Source organism: Muscardinus avellanarius, assembly GCF_963383645.1.
Source record: "Muscardinus avellanarius genome assembly, chromosome: 3".
Lineage (NCBI taxonomy): Eukaryota > Metazoa > Chordata > Mammalia > Rodentia > Gliridae > Muscardinus > Muscardinus avellanarius.
This window is the reverse complement of record NC_137788.1, coordinates 167,311,417-167,332,144: the sequence shown is the minus strand read 5'-3', so window position 1 is coordinate 167,332,144 and position 20,728 is coordinate 167,311,417. Positions and strand designations below refer to the sequence as shown.

The 20,728-nt window shown below is 46.5% G+C and overlaps 1 protein-coding gene across 1 annotated transcript in view; it reads left to right on the top strand.

Moving 5' to 3' along the window:
* HERC2 (HECT and RLD domain containing E3 ubiquitin protein ligase 2) overlaps positions 1 to 20,728 on the top strand; it is a gene marked incomplete at both ends in the record, with an annotated part of 162,678 nt that overhangs the window by 115,038 nt on the left and 26,912 nt on the right. The window contains 15 exons of the mRNA XM_080692883.1: positions 966 to 1,077; positions 3,163 to 3,244; positions 3,335 to 3,478; positions 5,033 to 5,123; positions 5,418 to 5,595; positions 5,767 to 5,848; positions 5,927 to 6,098; positions 6,870 to 7,014; positions 8,299 to 8,524; positions 10,470 to 10,641; positions 11,858 to 12,044; positions 12,773 to 12,913; positions 13,453 to 13,644; positions 18,606 to 18,759; positions 19,497 to 19,604. Coding sequence (XP_080549009.1) covers positions 966 to 1,077; positions 3,163 to 3,244; positions 3,335 to 3,478; positions 5,033 to 5,123; positions 5,418 to 5,595; positions 5,767 to 5,848; positions 5,927 to 6,098; positions 6,870 to 7,014; positions 8,299 to 8,524; positions 10,470 to 10,641; positions 11,858 to 12,044; positions 12,773 to 12,913; positions 13,453 to 13,644; positions 18,606 to 18,759; positions 19,497 to 19,604 — 2,186 coding nt within the window. The remainder of the gene's footprint in view (positions 1 to 965; positions 1,078 to 3,162; positions 3,245 to 3,334; positions 3,479 to 5,032; positions 5,124 to 5,417; positions 5,596 to 5,766; positions 5,849 to 5,926; positions 6,099 to 6,869; positions 7,015 to 8,298; positions 8,525 to 10,469; positions 10,642 to 11,857; positions 12,045 to 12,772; positions 12,914 to 13,452; positions 13,645 to 18,605; positions 18,760 to 19,496; positions 19,605 to 20,728) is intronic.

Below are 20,728 nucleotides of genomic sequence, written 5' to 3'. Positions count from 1 at the left end.
GAGTGGTGTCTCATAGTAAGATCTTTATCAAAATTGAAATCCAGCTGGGCATGGTGGTGCCCGCCTATAATTCCAGTACTTGGGAGGCTAAGGCAGGAGGACCACAGGTTTGAGGCCAGCCTCAGGAACTCAGCAAGACCCTGTTTCAAAATAAAAAGATCGTTCACAGCCAGCCTCAGCAACTTAGCAAGGCCCTCTGCAACTTAGTGAGGCCCTAAGTTTCCAAGTCAAAATTAAATAGGGCTGGGGATGTAGCTCAGAGGTAGAGTGCCCCTTGGTTCAATGCAATAACATACATGCATGCACATGTGGTTGGGGGTTGTGTTGGGAAGAGTTAGAATGATCCTGGGTTCAATCCCAGTTCCCTCCCTCCCTCCCTCCCTCCCTCCCTCCCCCCCTCCCTCTCTCTCTCTCTCTCTCTCTCTCACACACACACACACACACACACGTGCATGCCACTGGAGTGTAGTTCTGATCAGAGGTAGACTGCCCCTGGGTTCAGTGTGTGTGTGTGTGTGTGTGTGTGTGTGTGTGTGTGTGTGTGTGACCCCCATGCCTTCTCACACACACAGAATAAATAAATACTGAACTCCTATATGTACTTTATTTTATTTATTTATTTATTTTTGTGGTACTGGGGATGGAACCCAGAGGCCTTCTACCTCCGGGCTATACTCCCAGCCCTATTTTATATTTTATTTGGAAACATGGTCTCACTAAGTTGCTGAGAGCCTCACTAAGTAGCTAAGGCTGGCTTCGAACCTGTGCGATCCTCCTATCTCAGCCTCCCAACCGCTGGGATTACAAGCGTGCACCACCATGCTTGGCTCCTATATGTACTTTAGGTTTTAGTGTATTAAGACAAAACTTGAAGAGTTTCTGACACTAACCAGCAAATTTTTCTTTCTGTTTTTGAAGTATTTTATGCTAAATAACCTCATTCGTCTATTTTTGCCTTTGGTTAGCCTTAGTAGAAAGAAGACCGCAGGGCTGGAAACAGCAGCTACCGTAAGAACCAAGGTGTTTGTGTGGGGGCTGAATGACAAGGACCAGCTGGGCGGCCTCAAGGGCTCCAAGGTATACTCACTGCCCATGCTTCCCACACCCCTGCGACCCCCTGATCGACCCCGCGACCAAGGAGGGGCTTACTGCGCTTTTAAGAGACTCAGGAATGGTCAGACTGCTCTTGAAGTCTTAAATAATCATTTTCCTTTTATATGTGTATTTTTTTAAATTGCAGTACTGAGGATGAGACCCAGGGCTTTATGCATGCTAGACAAGTGCTCCATCACTGAGGTATATCCCCAGTCCCTATATATGGTTTTAAAAATTAACTTTTAGCCAGGCATGGTGGCATATGCCTATAATTACAGTACTTTGGAGGCTGAGACGGGGAATCACGGTTTTGAGGCCAGCCTCAGCAACTTAGCCAAGGAGGCTCTCAGCAACTTAGTGAGATCCTGTTTCAAAATAAGAACAAAATTAGGCTGGGGGTATAGCTCAGAGGTAAATGTCCCTGGGTTCAGTCCACAGAATGGGGACGGGGAATACTTCTCAAAAGTAATTTTTGACCCAAAGTAACAGACATTTTCAAATGTAGCTTCTGAGAATCCTCCATCCTTGGAAAATAGTATGCTTTAGATATGGTCGTATTACTGCTATCTTATAATAAACTAGAAAATAAACGCTTGAAAAGATTTGACAAGTACGTAGATAAAATTGTAGACCATAACTATATTTATTTTGCCTTCAATATAGTAAATATTGTTGCCTATCATAAAAAAAATGTATAAAAACGCAAAAGTGGTGTTAAATGTGTAAGATGGGATTTCTGCCCTCTGGGCACTGGGTGCCTGAAGTACCTGAGTGTGGCAGCCTCTGTAGGGAGAGAATGTTCTTCTGAGCTAAGAGAACCAGTGATCCAGCCTGTGCGTGGGCACTCTCGCAGACTCAGCCCTGACTGGCCGTGTGGTAGACAGCTTCATGTTCTCATTCACCTTGTTAGTGAGTCGTGGCACCGTGGGAAGCCGTGTCACAGCTCTGTCCTTATACCACGGTTGGCTGGGAGGAAGGTTCGTTTGGTATTTTAAATTGCTTAGGAGATAAAGATCAGGATTTTCCATAGACAGATTCACAGATAATGCATCTGAAATTAGGTTGAGTTCAGTGTACGGTATGTTACTTGGTGTCTCTTCTCTGAGGAGCTCCAGTTTCAGTTTAGAGACAATTTTTTCTCTTCAGATGAATGAATCTGCTTCATTTTACTGTTCTGAGTTGGCATCCATCATCGTCGTAAGTCACCCTATTACCTGCATTATCCAGAAGCTAAGAAAGTTAGAATTTGTATATTTGAACTCTCTCTGATTCCAGCTAGCTTTCCACTTTCTTTGAGCAGCCTAGAATTATATTGTGCGAATGGCCCTCTGACCTCCATTTGTAAGTGGCAGGGACATAAGCGCTGGGTCTCGGCTATGCTAGGGCAGGGCTGTGCAGCAACCAGTTGCAGAGGCTTGGCCTGCGCAGTGCCACACCTGGGGTGTTTTGAGATATTTCAGGGTTAGACTCATGGAGAATGAGTAGTGGGGTAGTCAGGACTCCACAGCATGACAAGTCTTGCTTCCATTGCAGTAATGACTTTCTGACGGCTTCTGAAACAGAATTATAGACAGCGGGCCTCAGGAATTTTAAGTCACACTCATCTCCAAGAGATTTTAGGGTTAGACTCACGGAGGATGAGCAAGACGTGACTTGATGTAAAATATACTTTACCACATGGTCTTTAAATATCTTTACATCATGGCATTTTTTTTTTTTTTTTTTTGTCATGGGAACAGTTGAATATAGCCAGACAAAAGGTGAGCATGAGCTCTTAGACTCCCAGAACTAGCTTCAGCAATCACCAACAGCGGGGCTGCATTTTGTTTTTATTGACCCCATCCCACCACTCTGGCTTACTTTAAAGTACATTTTAGTGTATCTTTTTATCCTTGTGACACTTTGGTGTCTATATCTTAAGAGGTAAGACCTATTATAGTTAACAGAACCATACAAATGAATGGTGTATCATCTAATAAGGTTACTTGTAACTTAAAAGTACAAATATGACCATCTTTTCTTTGCTGTGTTTTTTTTTGTGTGTGTGTGTGTAAAATCCTATTCTAGATAAAGGTTCCTTCGTTCTCTGAGACGCTGTCTGCTTTGAATGTCGTACAGGTGGCTGGTGGTTCTAAAAGTCTGTTTGCAGGTATGATCATTCTGATGTCTAAAGAAGCTTACCTGTGCTTCGCACACATGCTATGAGAAGTGAACTCGTTCCTGGCTTTCGTTCTTGCAGTGACTGTGGAAGGGAAGGTGTATGCCTGTGGAGAAGCCACAAATGGCCGGCTGGGGCTGGGGCTGTCTAGTGGGACAGTCCCCATCCCACGACAGATCACGGCCCTCGGCAGCTACGTGGTCAAGAAGGTGGCCGTTCACTCAGGTACAAGTCTTGGCTGTGTGCAGAATAACAGCTCTTCCGTCATTCCCAGAGGTGTCCTTGCCTTCTTCCTCAGGGTTTTCCTTGATTCATAGGAATAACAAGTGGATACTGTGGATCTCTGGGTGCTCTGGAGTATGGTACTGCTGCTTGAGGTTTCTTGAGTCCTGCATGGCTGGTATTTCAGATATGTGGAAGTGTGTCTCCAAGGGTGGGGGGTATCAGTCCTGGAGTCAGGATATCAGGCCACTATCTCTGGAAGTGTGAAGTGCTGTGCTTAAGTACAAAGAGTCTGTGACTTTCATCGGGTTCCCCAAAGTGTCTGTGAACCCCAATGATGAAAAAGATTGTTTAAAAACATTATGTCGCTCTCTTTCAACTTAGAGGACCCTTTGTGTGTGTGTGTATGGTACTGGGAATTGAACCCAGGGGCATTCTACCTCTGAGCTATACCCCCAGCACTGTTTTATGTTTTTGTTTTGAGATAGGATTTCTCTAAGTTGCAGAGGGCCTTGCTTTCAGATTTCAGAGTCTGGCCTACAACCTGTAATCCTCCTATCTCAGCCTCCCAAGTACTGAGAAATACTTTAAGCAGGGTGTAGCACCATTATTGAACATTATTTTGAAACTCTGTGTTAATTCTCTGAGAAATGGAATTGAATGGGTAACAAAGCTCCTTTTATGTCTCTATTGGATAAGGTTAGAAGTAACTCTGTATAATAAGAAATGAAAATGATAATGGCTTCAGCAAGACAAAATTTATTTCCTGTTTAAAATTTTGGAGATAGGGTATAGGCCTATCCTCATGTCCTTGAGTGCTAGCCTTTCCTGCCCACTTTTCTTGTGGCCTTCATTCCAAAGGCCCAGGCAGCGCCAGGTGGTGTGTACTCCAGCCCCTGCAGCCTTCCTGTGGGCAGAGAAGGCTGGGAAGTGTAGTTAGCTCAGCGCATTGTTGCCGTGATGTAGGTGAGGAGAGGGGCAAGGTGCCATCTGCCTGCCACGCTGTGTGTAGAGCCCAGCTGCTGGCAGACTCAGGTGCATAATCAGAGGCCATGTCTGCAGAGCGGGGTGGGTGTGCAGACTGGGGTGTGCTCTGCACAGTGGCAAGGATTGAGTGTTCTGGCATGGTGACTGTGAGTACAGTGGGCTACCTGTGGACAGTGGTGCTGTGCTAAGATCAGTCCACAGGTAAAAGCTTAACTTGCCACCATATCCTACTGCTTGCCTAACCACACAGGTGCTTATCTGTACTTTTTTCATCTAAGTGTTGACCTTTTATACTTTGAACTGAACAGGAGCATCATGAATAATCCTTACTACTTTTCCCCTTCTTCGCAAGTGACAAACTTCAAGAGTTAAAACTTGTAAATTACTTAAAGTTCGCTTATTTTGTATACGTGCTACTGAGAAAGCTTTCACAGTATTTGAAATGTTGATTCTTTTTACTCATTATTCAACACATTCCCTTTGAGTGCATGCTACATGCCAAGAGATACAGGAGCTGTGCTTTGAGCCTCTACGCATGGCGCTCTGCAGCCCACGGTATGTGTCTTACAGGTGGCCGGCACGCCACGGCCCTAACCGTGGACGGGAAAGTGTTCTCGTGGGGGGAAGGCGACGATGGAAAGCTTGGGCACTTCAGCAGAATGTAAGAATACTTTCTTCAGTCTTACTTGTCAGTAAGGAATTTTCCCCCATAATAATTGATAGTGAATGCTCTTGATAGGTTTGCAGAAAATTGAAATAGGATGAGTTACTTTGGAAATAGATTTTATATTTTTTAACATGGATGAATATGATTTGGCGTTATGTTCTCTATTTTCAGGTCTGATAGTTGATTTGTAGATCTAGTGTGGACTGAAGTTGAATCCATGTAGAAGTCTCTTTTTCCTTCTTTGTAAAAGGAGGCTGGTTGTAGCAGTACAGTCTAACCTTGTTTTAGGAACTGCGACAAGCCGAGGCTGATAGAGGCCCTGAAGACCAAGCGCGTCCGGGACATTGCCTGTGGGAGCTCACACAGTGCGGCCCTCACGTCCAGTGGGGAGCTGTACACCTGGGGCCTTGGAGAGTACGGCCGGCTGGGACATGGCGATAACACGACACAGCTGAAGCCCAAAATGGTGAGTGTGACATTTTGGTTGCTTACAGGAAGCTTACCGCCTAGTGATTTCAAGTGAAGATAGCCTAGAGTCTGGAAGGTTCAGAGATGAGCATTATTGGTTTTCATTGTGAAAAATATTTCCCTTACTTGCTCAGTTCCTGATTCTGTCTTTAAATTTGTAATTGAATAGGTAAAAGTCCTTCTTGGTCACAGAGTGATCCAGGTTGCATGTGGAAGTAGAGATGCACAGACCTTGGCTCTGACTGACGAAGGTGAGCACCTGACCTTAAGTTCCTGGGCAGGTTGAGTTACGAGCCGCAGGCCTGAAGTGTATGTGTTTTTAAACCTAGGTCTGGTATTTTCCTGGGGTGATGGTGACTTTGGAAAATTGGGCCGAGGAGGAAGTGAAGGTTGTAACATTCCCCAAAACATCGAGAGACTGAATGGCCAGGGCGTGTGCCAGATTGAGTGTGGAGCTCAGTTCTCCTTGGCTCTCACCAAGTCCGGAGTGGTCTGGACATGGTAGGTACTCCTCACTGCGACCGCGCCTGCGCTGAGTGAGGCCTGTTCAGGGAGCCGCAGCCTTACCTATGCTCTCCCGGGGCTGGCAGACTGCCATCCTGCTCATCCAGGCATCTGGACTTTGTATTGAGTTGGGATTAGTGACACCATTACAAGAAGAAAGTTCCCATTACAAATGGGTCCTTTTGAAAAGAATGTTACAGAAATTTAACTCATTTGTCTGTCATGTTTGGGGGAGGTGTATATGAAGGATTTCTTCCTCTTTCTTTTTATACCAGAAGCCTAATGATAAAACGAGAACAAAACAGACTTTTGCATCCTTTGATCCTGGAAAACTTTATGTGTGATTGTTGAAAAAGCTCATTTTATTAAAGTGCAAAGGAGTGGGCACCCAGACCAACCTTGCATGTTGTATTGGGCCTTAGTGCCAATTTTGTGACCAGAGGCAGTTTGACAAGGATGTATACTAACTAGAACTTTAGAAGGAAGTTCGCAGTTGTGTCTGCTTTTCAGTCTCTTTATATGAAAATGACAGTAGAAATGAAAATGTAATGAAATGCATATTACAGTATTGAAGGTTTTGCAAGCAGAATTAATGAATCATTTTGGATGAACATAATATGATTTTAAGATGTAAGTTCAAAGACCGTGGGTGCTGTATGTGCTGTTATCACTGAGCTGCTTTAAAAGACGGGAACAGGGAGTGTTTTCTTGTGCAGCTTCAGCAGACTATGACTGTGCAGTAACACATAACCATTGCCCTCCTTGCAGGGGGAAGGGAGATTACTTCAGACTTGGCCATGGCTCTGATGTGCACGTGCGGAAGCCACAGGTGGTGGAGGGGCTGAGGGGGAAGAAGATTGTGCATGTGGCCGTTGGGGCCCTTCACTGCCTGGCAGTCACGGACTCGGGGCAGGTAAGGCTGTGGTGGCCAACGGGCGGTCACCCTCTGGAAGTGGCAGCCACACAGAGCATGCCTTGTCAGCATGGGGAAAGGGGTGGCGTGGGGAAAGAGTTGTTCTGCCCTGAAGCCCATGGGGTTATTTTTGAAGTGCATCTATGCTAAAATAGTAGCAGCATTTTACTTAGGAAATTGATAAATGATGGAGGAGATACATACTTCATTTTAGACATAAAGTTAATACTTGATAACCATTACATATTCAGCTCCTTTGAGAAGTATATGCCACAATGAGCATGTAAATGTCATATTTTGCCGGGCGTGGTAGCGCACGCTTGTAATCCCAGCATTTGGAAGGCTGAGACAGGAGGATCGCAGTTCACTGACAGCCTCAGCTACCTAGGAAGGCACTTTGCAACTCAGTGAGACCCTGTTTCAATAAAAAAAAAAAAATAAGGCTGGGGTGTAGCTCGGAGGTAGAATGCCCCTGGGTTCCATCCCCAGTATCGCAAAAAAGTCATATTTTAAAATTTATTTATGAAAACAAAATTAGCATACTGCTTATAATGACAAATCAATTAAAATGAACTATATAATTCTGTAAAGCCAAGAAGCCAACAAAACAAAATGGATGAATTAATTTAGTTAATATTAAGTAAGCCAGGCATGATGGGGCATGCCTATAATCCCAGTACTTGAGAGGTTAGGACAGGAGGATCACAGGTTTGAGGCCCATTTTAGCAATTTAGCAAGACTCCTCAGCAACTAAACGAAACCGTGTTTCAAAATAAAAAGTAAACTAGGTGCTGGGCGTGGTGGCACATGCTTGTATCCCCGCACTTGGGAGGCAGAGACAGGAGGATGGCGCAGGTTCGTAGTCAGCCTCGCTGGCTTAAGAGACTCTGTTTCCAAATAAATTTAAAAAAGGTCTGGGAGTGTAGCCCGGAGGTAGAAGGGCTTCCAGGAACCCTATTACCACCAAAAAAAAAAAAGTAAACTAGGGCTGGGGGTGTAGGTCAGAAGTAGAACATTCCTGGGCTCAGTGCCCAGTTCCCCTTTTGGTGTGTGTGCGTGCGCGCGCGCACACACACACACACACACACGAGGCATTTATAGGTGCTGGCAAGCATTTTTGTGGTTAAATTTTCTTCAGAATTTTAGTCCACACATGCTGTTTTATAGGTTGCTTAAACGGTTTCTGCCAGTAGGAGCTGAGTTTTTTCAGTTATCATTGCATATGTATAGTGCATTTAAGAAGGATGATCTGGCCATCGACAGTCCTGCGTGCTCTTCCTGCAGGTGTACGCGTGGGGGGACAACGACCATGGTCAGCAGGGCAACGGCACCACCACAGTCAACAGGAAGCCCACGCTGGTGCAGGGCTTGGAGGGCCAGAAGATCACACGCGTGGCTTGCGGCTCGTCACACAGCGTGGCCTGGACCACCGTGGATGTGGCCACGCCCTCTGTGCACGAGCCCGTCCTCTTCCAGACTGCGAGAGACCCCTTAGGTGCTTCCTACTTAGGTAAGCCGGCCTTGCATCTTCCAGAGTCTCCCACAGGCTATATCAGTGTGCGGATTCTGTAGCAGTGCGGAGAGACTGAGGGTTGTAGGGTGAGCTCACTGCAAGGCCCCTAAAGGCATGCAGCGCCACACGGCCTTTGTGCAGCTTGCTATGCAAACTCTAGGAGAAAATGCAGTTCTGGTTCTTAGGTTTCTGATCAGGGCAACTCCAGCACTGCTGTATGTGTGAGCAGTCGGAGAGGATGCTCCATTATCTAGTGAGGAGATGCAGGTGCTGCAGGTGTGGGCACTGGGCTACAGCTCTATGCTGGAGCAGGTGGTTGACAGCAGACTGCACCTATTCCAAGGGGACGTTCTGGTCAGCTGTGAAGCACGTGTACACCTCTGAAAGCGTCACAGTCAAAGATGAGGGACATGATAACCACGCCCCTGTCCTGCTCTAACCCTCCACTGCAAGCCCCTGGCTGGCTTCCTGTCTTTAAGAGTCTATATAAGTGGAGCCATCTGCATGCACTCTTTTTTCACTAAGTACAGTGTTAATTTGGGGTACCCACCTTACTGGATTGAGGTGCACCTAGAGAGTTGGTAAAACATACATACTTCTGGGGCTGGGAAGTCCAGATTGATACGGCTGGGTCTTCTCCCTACCACTGAGGCATGAGCCTTCTGAGAATCCGTCTGGGGCCCTGTGAGCTACGAGGTCCTCTACTCTAGCCAATGGATCTGGTGCTGCGCTGGGCCTTGGTATTTGCTGGGTGCTGTGCCTCCAGTCCTCTCTGGTGGTTATCCTCACATATATTCCCATCAGCTTCTGTTGATTCCTTGCCTGGGCAAAAAAGGGCCCTGCAATTTCCTAGGCTCTCTGGTCTGGCCATTCTTAGCCCCCTCCCCACTCAGGGAGACCACCAGGCCCTGCCTGTGCCCGGTTCCCCCTCCCTGCGGAGACTTCAGCACTGCCAGGTTATAGTGAGCTAGGATGCGTGTCTGACATGACTGTAATGGTGAGCATCTCTCTTTGATATTTTGGATTATTGTCTTGGAGTTTTGTCTTTTATTGCAGGGAAAAGTAGAAACAGGTGGTTATTATATCACTTTCATACCTTATACATATATAACACAAATTGTGATGATTGCATTTTTCTTTTGTGTGTGCATGGTCCTGGGGACTGAACCCACAGGCATTCTCTCTCTAAGCTACAGTCCCAGCCCTATTTTATTTTTATTTTTGAAACAGTCGTACTGAGCTGTGGAGCTCCTCGCTAAGTTGCCAAGGCTGGCCTCTGGCCACAAACCTGTTATCCTTCTGTTCTAGCCTCCCAAGTACTGGGATTACAAGTGTGCACCACCATGCCCAACCTTTGAAATCCATTTTTAAAAAGTGTTTAGGGACTAGGGATGTAGCTCAGTGTATAGTGTTTACTTAGCATGTGTGAGGCCCTCAGTTTGTGATACCCCAAAAAGCACTACCAAAAAAGCAAGTGTTTACAATTTTCTTTTAGAGTTCTAGTGAAACCTTTCTTTATAGAAGTATTGATAATTGTTTATTTTTTATCCTGAAAGACTGCCAATAAGCTTAATACATACTCTATGAAATAGTAAAATGCAGACCCCCCAAAAAAAATGTTTGGAAATTAATGTACAAGGTCAAACTTTGTAGAGAGCAGCTGCCACCTTAAAAGAGAGTCTGAGCCGGGCATCGTGGCGCATGCTTGTAATCCCCGTGCTTGGGTGGCTGAGACAGGAGGATCGCACAGGTTCAAAGCCAGCCTCAGCTACTTAGTGAGGCTTTCAGCAACTTAGTGAGACCCTGTTTCCAAAAAAAAAAAAAAAAAAAAAAAAAAAAAAGGTCTGGGAGTATAGCCCGGAGGTAGAAAGCCTCTGGGTTCCACTCCCAGTACCACCAAAAAAAAAAAAAAAAAGTCTGGGTCTGAATTTTCTCTTTTCAGGCGTGCCTTCAGATGCTGATTCTTCTGCTGCCAGTAATAAAATCAGTGGTGCAAGTCATTCGAAGCCAAATCGCCCTTCTCTTGCCAAGATCCTTCTGTCTCTGGATGGGAACCTGGCCAAGCAACAGGCCTTATCACACATTCTTACTGCACTGCAAATCATGTATGCCAGGTAGGTGTGTGTACTAGTTTTTGAAATCCTATAATTATATAAGCTTTGTGGTTTTATGGTACTTTGATTTAACCAAATATCTTCAAGAATGTGTGTTACTATCTTTAAGTGCGGCAAGTTGAAGTCACATATTCTTTGATGGTGATTGATGGCATCTTTTTGCTTGTTTTAGTGAGGGTTGAAACACAAATCAGAAAGAAAAGTTAAAGAACATGTTCATTTGCATATTTCTTTTTGGCCTGTAAATTCTAAGTGTTAGTATTTTGGGGAGAAGAAAGGATTTGGAATTAGTTGATTCTCTTAGACAGTGATGTTTAACGTTCACTTGATAAGGTAGTTTTTATACTCTAAGGTAGTCTTTTGTAGTCTTTTCATTATAACAAAGTAGCTGAGGTAATGAACTTATAAAGTGAAAAGGTGTTTTGGCTCACAGTTTTATAGGTTCCAGCCATGAACAGTTGGCCCCTTGCTTTGGGTCTGTGGCAGGACAGCGAGCACATCATGATGAGATCCTGTGGCAGAGCAGAGAGCCCTCATGGCCAGGACTTGAAATGGGAAAGAGGAGGGGAGGTACCCAGTCCCTTCAGGGACATGCCCCCAGTGGCCAAACACCTCCCACTGGGCCCACCCTTTCTAGCATCCTTCCTCTCCCAGTAGAGCCACCTGGGAACCCAGCCCTCAGTGAACAGGCCTCTGGTGACATCAAGATCCGAGTTGAGTGGGTTGCCATCTGTAAGGTTTCACGGGTGTGGGCCTGATAGATGTGCTCACGTGGGAATGTTAATCAGAATAAAGCCTGTGTCAGTCACCGAGGGCACATTTAGGCCTGGTGGTCCCCAGTGTTCAGCATTCTCTTATCCTCACTGTGGTTACTCAAGTACAGCCACCTGTCACTTACAATGGGGATACATTCTGGGGACTGTCTTGTGTTAGTGCTATAGGAGTATAGTCATGGCAAGGCCGTGACTGTTGGTACAGTCCACGAGATCACTGTCATATGCAGTCCCTCATTTGCTGATGCACATCTATAAATAAGATCTGGAGTAGATGTTTTCACTCAAAGCTGGATACCCAGTAATAATATCCAGTGTTTTTCAAAAACTCTTTTTTACATACATCCTACAAACTAGGGGTTCTTCTGTGAGCGATCTTTCCACCCCGCACATCCTGTTGGGCCGCGATGGGCGGCTCACAGGCCTGCTTTCTGTCCTGACAGGGATGCCGTGGTCGGAGCGCTGATGCCAGCCAGCATGATCGCCCCGGTGGAGTGCCCCTCCTTCTCGTCCTCAGCTCCCGCTTCCGACGCGTCTGCCATGGCCAGTCCCCTGAATGGAGAGGAATGCCTGCTGGCTATTGACATTGAGGACAGACTGAGTCCAAATCCATGGCAAGAGAAGAGAGAGGTAAAATAAACCCCAAAGCAGCCTGAGATTGGGAAGGAGAAGGCCACTTTTCTGTGCTAGGAAAATCTCATTTTGTCATTAGGCTATTTCTGTGCCTACTCTTTGATATGGGGCTGGAATTAGAAAAACATTTAAAGGCACTTTTCTAGTGTTAAAATACAAATGACTTTTTTTTGTGTGTGTGTGGTATTGGGGATTGAACCCTTCTACCTCCAGGCTATACTCTTAGACCTATTTTTATATATTTTTATTTGGAAACAGGGTCTCTTAAGCCAGTGAGGCTGGCTTCAAACCTGCGTGATCCTCCTGTCTCCGCCTCCCAAGCGCGGGGATTACAAGCGTGCACCACCACGCCTGGTTGCAAACAACTTATTTTTTAAAAAATCATAAAATGCAATTCTAAAGGTCTGAAAGTTAAGAATTTTTATAACTTCTTTTTGGGGGGAGACCCAACAGGAAGAGATGTGAGCTTGTATTAGTCTGATTCATGTGACTTGCTAAGAATGTTAGTGGGTTTTCTTGGAGATTTGAGTGTGCTTGATGTTGCAGGGCTGCTGCAGCCCAGTGGGACAGCAGCTGATAGGCGGTGGCAGCCTTGTGAGGCCTCTGTAAAATCTGGAAGTTTAAGGTGTCTGATTTCAATGAGGCATTTGAGACGTGTATGGGAAGTCTGCAATGCTGCTGAAGGCTTCCACTTAAACATGCTCTCTGGTGCATTCTCCAACTAGATAGTCTCCTCCGAAGATGCCTTGACCCCCTCTGCAGTGACTCCGTCTGCTCCCCCAGCCTCCTCTCGGCCGTTCATCCCAGTGACAGATGACCCAGGAGCTGCTAGCATCATTGCAGAGACCATGACTAAAGCCAAAGAGGTCTGGAGGTGTTCTCTTTGAACTTTTCACTGAAATATTCTTAAATGTACACAAAAGTCATGGGAATAGCAGAGATAGAATGTGGGACACTCCGTGTACCACTTAGCTGGCTTCTCAGTTGCCATGTGTTGACCCTCTGTGGGGATGCTGGGACATGCCTGTCACTCCCAGCGCTTCCATGTGTGTCTTGAGGTTCCCTGCGACTCCTCAGGCCTGTCAGATGTTCGCAAGCAAGCCCATTCCAGTCTCCTACTGTGATGTCTACTGTGATACAAACATGGTCACCGCAGTGAACTGTCATTTCTTTAGAGTTGAAGTCATTCCTCTTCGACAGATGGTGTTGGTAACTTTTAAAAACAGTTCATTGGTCTTGAAAACCAGTGACATGGCTTGGTTGAGGAGCTGAGCCTTCAGTTTCTTACTTAGTCTGTCTCTTCCTCGTTGACAGGCATGTATCTTGGGATCTTGGGTAAACTGGTGATTCTGTGTCTCACGACATATCACTCCTCATATTAATTGTTGGGTGTCATTCAATTTAGGATGTTGAAAGCCAAAATAAAGTGTCAGGCCCAGAGCCTCAGTCTTTGGATGAGTTCACCAGCCTGCTGGTTGCGGATGACACTCGCGTGGTGGTGGATCTGCTCAAGCTGTCGGTGTGCAGCCGGGCAGGGGACCGGGGCCGGGAGGTGCTCTCCGCTGTGCTGTCAGGCATGGGCACCGCCTACCCACAGGTGAGTGGCGGGAGGGCCGGGGCTACCATTCTCCTTTGGCGATGTGCATGCCCCTCTTCCATATTCCCCAGTGGCATCCTTTACCTGTGGTCAGTATCTTGTTCTTACCCATTTGTAGAGTTCCTTCAATAAGTCCTTTTTCTGCTGTACATTTTGCAGCTTTATGAAGCCCAGTTTGCTTTTTTTTTTTGGTGGTACTGGGGTTTCTGGAAGCCCTTCTACCTCCGGGCTACACTCCCAGACCTATTTTTTAAATTTGGAAACAGGGTCTCTTAAGCCAGTGCGGCTGACTTCGAACCTGTGTGGTCCTCCTGTCTCCGCCTCCCAAGCGCAGGGATTACAAGTGTGCGCCACCACACCCAGCCCAGTTTGCTTTTGAGTTGATTTTTTTTTTTTAAGCTTCTATGTAGTCAAACTTGCCAGCTCTTTTTTTTTTTTTTTTAATTTATGATTTCTGGGTTATGTATTACGCTGAAAAATACTTACTTTACATGACATCGTTTTAAAGAAACTGTCCTAAGTTTTTTTCCTAATGATCTTTATGATTTCATTTATTGATATTTTGATACTAGGGGTTGAACCCAGGGGCAGTCTACATCCCAGTTATACCTCCAGCCCTATTTATTTGTTATTTTGCTAAATTGCAGAGACTGGACTCAAACCTGTGATCTACCTGTCTCCTCCTCTGCTTATTATATAGACATATTTTAGCCATCTGTGATTGAGCTTGATGTAAGAGGTAAAGCAAGGATTTAGCTCTGTGCTCCTAGATGCCAACTAAGAGGTTGCCCTGACGTTATTTATGGAGTAATCATCTTTCCCCAGGGATTTGGAAACTGCTTCTCTCACACTAAATGACTGTGTATTTGGTCCCTTTAGAGACAGTTTTGCTTCATTGAAATGATGTCCTCTAGCATTACAGTAGCGTAGCTCTTACTTGTCTTAGCCTGTGGCAGCCTTGGGCCAGTAGGACTTATCTTCTGTCACTGGAAGTGCTCTGTAGCTGAGCCATCCAGAAGTGTGACCGCCAGACACATGTGGGTAATCCGCAGCAGTGTCCCTGAGCAGCTGCAGCTCTTCCTTAACTTGAGTTTAATCCACTGAAGTTTGCATACGCCCCTGTGACTAGTGACTGTTTATTGGGGTGTCAGGCTGCTGTCTGGCTGTAGCTTAGACGTAGGATCACCGAGTCCTGGAGCCCCGGTGGGCCCTGCGGGCTCCCTGGCTAGCAGCTTGCTCTGTCTTCTCAGGCCTGGCTGTGCCAAGGGGCCTGCTGTGGTATTCCTGTTGCTGATGCTCTGCCTGTGTTTATCTGAGCTTTGTATCGCTACCACCAAGATGATAGTGTATCAGTACAGTTGTGTGGTCTTATAACACAATCGATGGTTTGGTGGTATTATTTTAGGTGCTTGCTATTTCTTAATCTGTTATTCAGGAAAAATTTAAAGTCATAAGAGTTCTTCTCTTTTTTTCGATTTTCTTTCTTTCTTTCTTTCTTTTTTTCTTTTTTAATTTTTTTTATTGGTGCATTATATTCATACAACTTATTGGGGTAAAAAACTTGTGTGTACAAACATGTACTCATCGCTGATTTAACCCCTACCCAAATCCCACTCCATTCCCTCCCCGTTCCTCCCTCCCTTGCTTGGCTTAGTGATTGACTTCGATATGTTTAAGTACATTGTGAGCTTTAGAGATTTTCCTCTTCCCCCCTCATTTCTCCTCCTTTAGGTTGTCTTGTTTTCTCCTCTTTTCTCCCTAACTCTCACATATTAGGGAAAGCATCTGATTTCTTATTTTTTGTGCCTGACTAATCTCACTTAGCATAATGTCCTCCAGTTCCGTCCATTTCCCTGAAAATGATGTAATTGAGTTTTTTTTGATGGCTGAGTAAAATTCCATTGTGTACATATCCCACAGTTTTGTAATCCATTCATCTGTTGATGGACATCTTGGCTGGTTCCATAGTTTGGCTATGGTGAATTGTGCAGCTGTGAACATAGATACACATGCATTAGTTTGGTAGTTTGGTTTCTTTTGTTTTGGGTAGATATCAGAAGTGGTATTGCTGGATCAAATGGTAGATTTGTTCCCATTCTTCTGAGGATTCTCTATACTGTTTTCCAAAGTGGTTGCACTAATTTGCAATCCCACCAACAATGTCTTAGAGTTCCCACTTCTCCACATCCTCGCCAGCATCTGTTGTTGTTTGTGTTTTGAATGATGGCCATTCTAGTTGGAGTTAGGTGAAATCTCAGGATAGTTTTGATTTGCATCTCTCTGATTGCCAGTGATGTTGAGCATTTTTTCATGCATTTATTGGCCATTTGAATTTCTTCTTTTGTGAAGTGTCTATTTAGTTCATTTGCCCATTTTGTTATTGGATGCTTTGTTTTCTTAGTGTTGAGTTTCTTGAGTCCTCTGTATATTCTAGATATTAGTCCTCTATCAGTAGTGTAGGTGGCAAAAATTTTCAAGACAAGTTATGTGGCATAATTCCAAGAGAGTAATCGGTGAAATCCCATAGCAGAGTATGGTTCCCCCATGAGTTGATTGTGTTTATGAGGAAGAGCATGTGAGTGAGAGCTTTCATCTGAGCGCTGCCCTGCCTGCCACACCACTTGCAGCTGGGGTGCGGCCTGGCTCCGAGCACGTGGTGCTGCCTTTTCTGGTGTGAGTAAGCGGAGGCCCCACAAAGTGGACATGGCTGAAGACTCCTACTTACTGTGGGAGAGGAGGTGGGGCCCTGAGAGCTCTGGCACCCAAGCCTCACCCGCCACTGCCATCTACCCCAGAGTCCCGTGGCCTTTGTCACAGGGCTCTGTGGAAGGTTCTCACTCCGGGGGCGTCTGCACAGTAGGCATTTGGGGATGCCATCATCGGCTGTTGAATAACTCGTTCAGGTTCCATAGGGAGCGATTGTCTTCAAACTCTTCATCACTGGCAAGATGGCTACTCCTGCATTCTGCCTTGATGTTATATTTGAGACTCTTTTAAAAAAAAAAAGGACACTAGAATTTAAAATAATCATGCCTGTAGCAGGACGTGGTGGCGCACACTTGTAATCCCAGCATTCGGGAGGCTGAGACAGGAGGATCACGGTTCGAGGACAGCCTCAGCTACTTAGTGAGGCCCTCTGCAACTAAGTAAGACCTGGCTTCAAAATAAAGAATAAAAAAATAGGACAGGGGGTGTAGCTCGGAGGTCGAATGCCCCTTAGTTCTATCCCCAGACCCGCCCCCCAAAAAAATATTCAAATAATCATGCCTGTATGACAGTGATGTTAGTTTGTTCCTGTTGTAACTTTTTAAGTAAACTAAGCTATTATCTAAATGTGAAGAAGAATAGAGTAAAAGAATAATCTATTGCTGGAAAATACAGAATTAACAGTATACAGGGAAGAGTTCTGTTTTTTCTGAAGTGAAAGTTTTGGGCTTAGCATATTATTGCTTTATTACACATTCTTATTTGTATATGTTTGTTTTTGTGGTGCTAGGGACTGAACCCAGGGGCATTCTACCTCCAGGTTACATCCCCAGCCCTTTATGTTTTTACTTGGAAACACGGTCAGGATAACTCGACTGTAGACTTGTCTAGTTACTGAGTTCTAGTCTAGTTACTGCAGTTCTCCTGCCTCAGCCTCCCAAGTACTGGATCACAGGCATACCTCACCATGCCTGGCTTCATGTATTTATTTATTTTATTTTATTTTTTTGTGGTACTGGGGGTGGAACCCAGGGGCCTTCTACCTCCGGGCTACATTCCCAGATCTATTTTATTTTTTATTTGGAAACAGGATCTCACTAAGTTTCTGAGAGCCTCACTTAAGTAGCCGAGGCTGGCTTCAAACCTGTCTTAGCCTCCGAAGCACTGGGATTACAAGCGTGCGCCACCACGCCCAGCTTCATTTATTTTTACAACTGATAGTCAAGGAGTTTGTAATAACTAGTATTAATACTTAAATGCTATGAGCCACCACTAAATTTTTAAATATAATAAGGACATTATGGATTATAGAGAGAATGTGGTAATGGGCCTAACCTTTACTATCCTAGGTCAAGAGAAATCCCCTATTTGTAGCCCCCCTAATTGAGATACTCTCTCTGCCACAATTAGGCCTGGTGGCTCTGTTGTTTGGTTTTTGTCTTTTTGTGTGTGTGGTATAGGTGGTTGAACCCAGGGGCTCTTGGCTAAACCCCTAACCCTATTTTACCTTTTTTTTTTTTGTGGTACTGGGGGTGGAACCCAGGGGCTTTCTATCTCTGGGCTATACTCCCAGACCTATATTTATATTTTATTAGAAACAGAATATTACTAAGTTGCTGAGAACCTCACTCAGTAGCTGAGGCTGGCTTTGAACCAGTGTGAGTCTCCTGTCTCAGCCTCCCCAGTGCTGGGATTACAAGCGTGCCCACCACGCCCGGCTGCACCTTATTTTTGAAACGGGTTTGCAGTCTCCAAGGCTGGTTGTGAACCCACGTCCTGCTGTCCTGACCTCCCGCGTGCTGGCTCTGCTGTTCTTGATTCCTGTCCCTGCCCCTGAATGCCCAGCGCCTTTCAGGATCTGGGTCGTTCTATCAACACTGTTCCTTCCGTTGATACTTTTCATTCTGAGACAGACTTGCTCCCTGGGAGGTGGTCTCTGGTGTAGAGAAGCTGTCGACATCGCAGGTGTCCGTATCAGTTGGCATGTGATAAAAGCCCCATCCTGACTGTGTGTGAGGTAGCTCCTGGCTGGTTTTATAGAGAACATCTGGGCCTTAGCACCTTTGCATGCTCCGTGCTGTCTCCAGTTTAGGGGCGCGGAATCTGAAGCCTGATTTGAACTCAGTTTCTCAAGTTCCAAGTCTTCACGCTGCTTCTATCCCTGTAGACAGGTCCAGAGTGGAGTGCGCAGGGGCAGCGTCCAGATGACCCTGGGCAGGCCCAAGTAGCCTTCCCATGTCTTGCTTCCTCCCCAGGTGGCAGACATGTTGCTGGAGCTGTGTGTCACTGAGTTGGAGGATGTAGCCACGGATTCGCAGAGCGGACGGCTCTCCTCCCAGCCCGTGGTTGTGGAAAGCAGCCATCCCTACACAGATGACACTTCCACCAGCGGCACAGTGAAGATCCCAGGTGCTGAGCGTCATTCCCTGGGGAGGGCCACAGGCCTCAGTGTCTGTAGAATGACTTGAGTCTGCAAGCACTTTGGGAAAACAGTCTCCTCAGGTCGTTAGAGAAGTACTAGAATTGCTTCAGTCTCCTCCCCTTTTTGTAAGATAAAACCCTGTACAGAAAGCCATGCAAAGTAAATGTTTAGTTGTGACCCAACTCCCTGAAGCCTTCCCACCCTGCAGTGCTCCAGATTTGGAGGTTCTGGGCACGAAGGATGGGTCTGGGGCAAGCAGCACATCAGAGCAGGAGCCCTAGTAGAGCGAGATGATCAGGCTATGACCAGGGGGGAGAGAAGAGGATGAGGCCAGGTCCATACTCCTCGGGCTTCCCATGGGCCCAGCCCTCCCTCCCATCATGTGGCCTTAGCATGTGGGCTCTGGGCGACACTTGGGAGCCAGGCTTGGTACCCCTCCTGGGTTCACAGTTTGCTGTAGAGCTTAGTCTGGCTTTGAGGGTACCGCGTGAAGGTTTGCCCTGATGTGAGAGCACAAAACAGACTGAGCAGGCGGAAGCGTTTTCTGGCTTTCACCCGTGAGCACAGCCTTCTGTGGGGCGGGCAGCCACGTCCCAGGTCTTGGATTTAGAGGGCAGGCCGCCTCCATTAGCTCTAGAACAGAGCTTCGTGTCGCCGATTCTACCTGGTGCACTCTGGCCTTGCTGCCTGCGAGGGGTCACTTTTCTGCTCACGTGTCCTTCAGGTGCAGAAGGTCTAAGGGTGGAATTTGACCGGCAGTGTTCCACAGAGAGACGCCACGACCCTCTCACAGTCATGGACGGCGTCAACAGGATCGTGTCCGTGCGGTCAGGTGAGGGAGCGTGGGTGATCCGCGCTCAGTCCGCTTGCCTCTGTCTCTGTAAATGGAACCAGTAACGCTTGCAGGATAGAGGGCAGCTGCTTCGCTCTGTGAGAGCCTTCAGGGAAGCACAATAAGCTATTTACGGTAGGTTTTATTTTCTTCTTCCTAGTGCTTTATTTATTTGACACTGGGGTGTGAACCCAGGGACATTCTACCAGCCCCATTTTATTTTGTATTTTGAAATATGATCTCCCTAAGTTACATAGGTCTTCAGTAAGTTGTTGAGACTGGCCTCAAACCTGCGAGCCTCCTGACACAGCCTCCTAAGTGTGTGTGCGCCACTGCACCTAGGCCCAGTACTGTGACTAGGGTGTTTATCCCGGTGGTGGGTTACTGAGTGATTAGCTTGAGAACTGGCCTTGTCTGGTCACACCAGCCTTATCCAGACAGTTGAAGAAGGTGCCAAGGAAGTCTGAGCATGCCAGGGCTGTGGAGGTGCAGGTTGGCATGTCACGGAGCATGTTAGAGGGCTCCACTGCTAGAGTGGATAGGCTCTGTGGACATGGCCAGGGGTTGCATGGGCTGATGACGTGTGTATGTGTGGATGTGTGTGCGTGCGCGCCTGTCTTGAGACCTCTTTATCCTCAAACAAGTTTCTCTGTACGAGGTCAGGTGGCCGACATCCAAGGCTTTGTGACCATTTCCGTCCCAGTGCTCACAGACCACACATCAGAGGGTGGCTGGCTGTGTGGCTCTGTCCCAATAAAACTTCACTGCGGTCCCTGGTTTAGAGCTTCTCGATTAAGTTGTGGTGAGCGCAGGTTTTTCTGGCGCTTGGACACGCGCTTGTCAGCGTGGTTCTCAGCAGCTCTCTTAGATGCGAGGAGACTATGCTTCCAGCAGGAAGTCGGGCAGCTGTTCCCATGCTGCTGCCTGATGGTCCTATAGCACCAGGATGGCTGGGCCTTCTGGCTTTTCTGAGATGTGCTGATGCCCACTTCCCTCTGTGACACTCAGTGATGGCTAGGCTGCTCCACTCCTCCCTTAAGGGTGGCCTTTCCCAGCCATGCTGAGCTGCGCTCACGGCCTTTGGGGAGTTGGGCTCTTGTGTGTTGTTTGACTAGCTGCCGCTG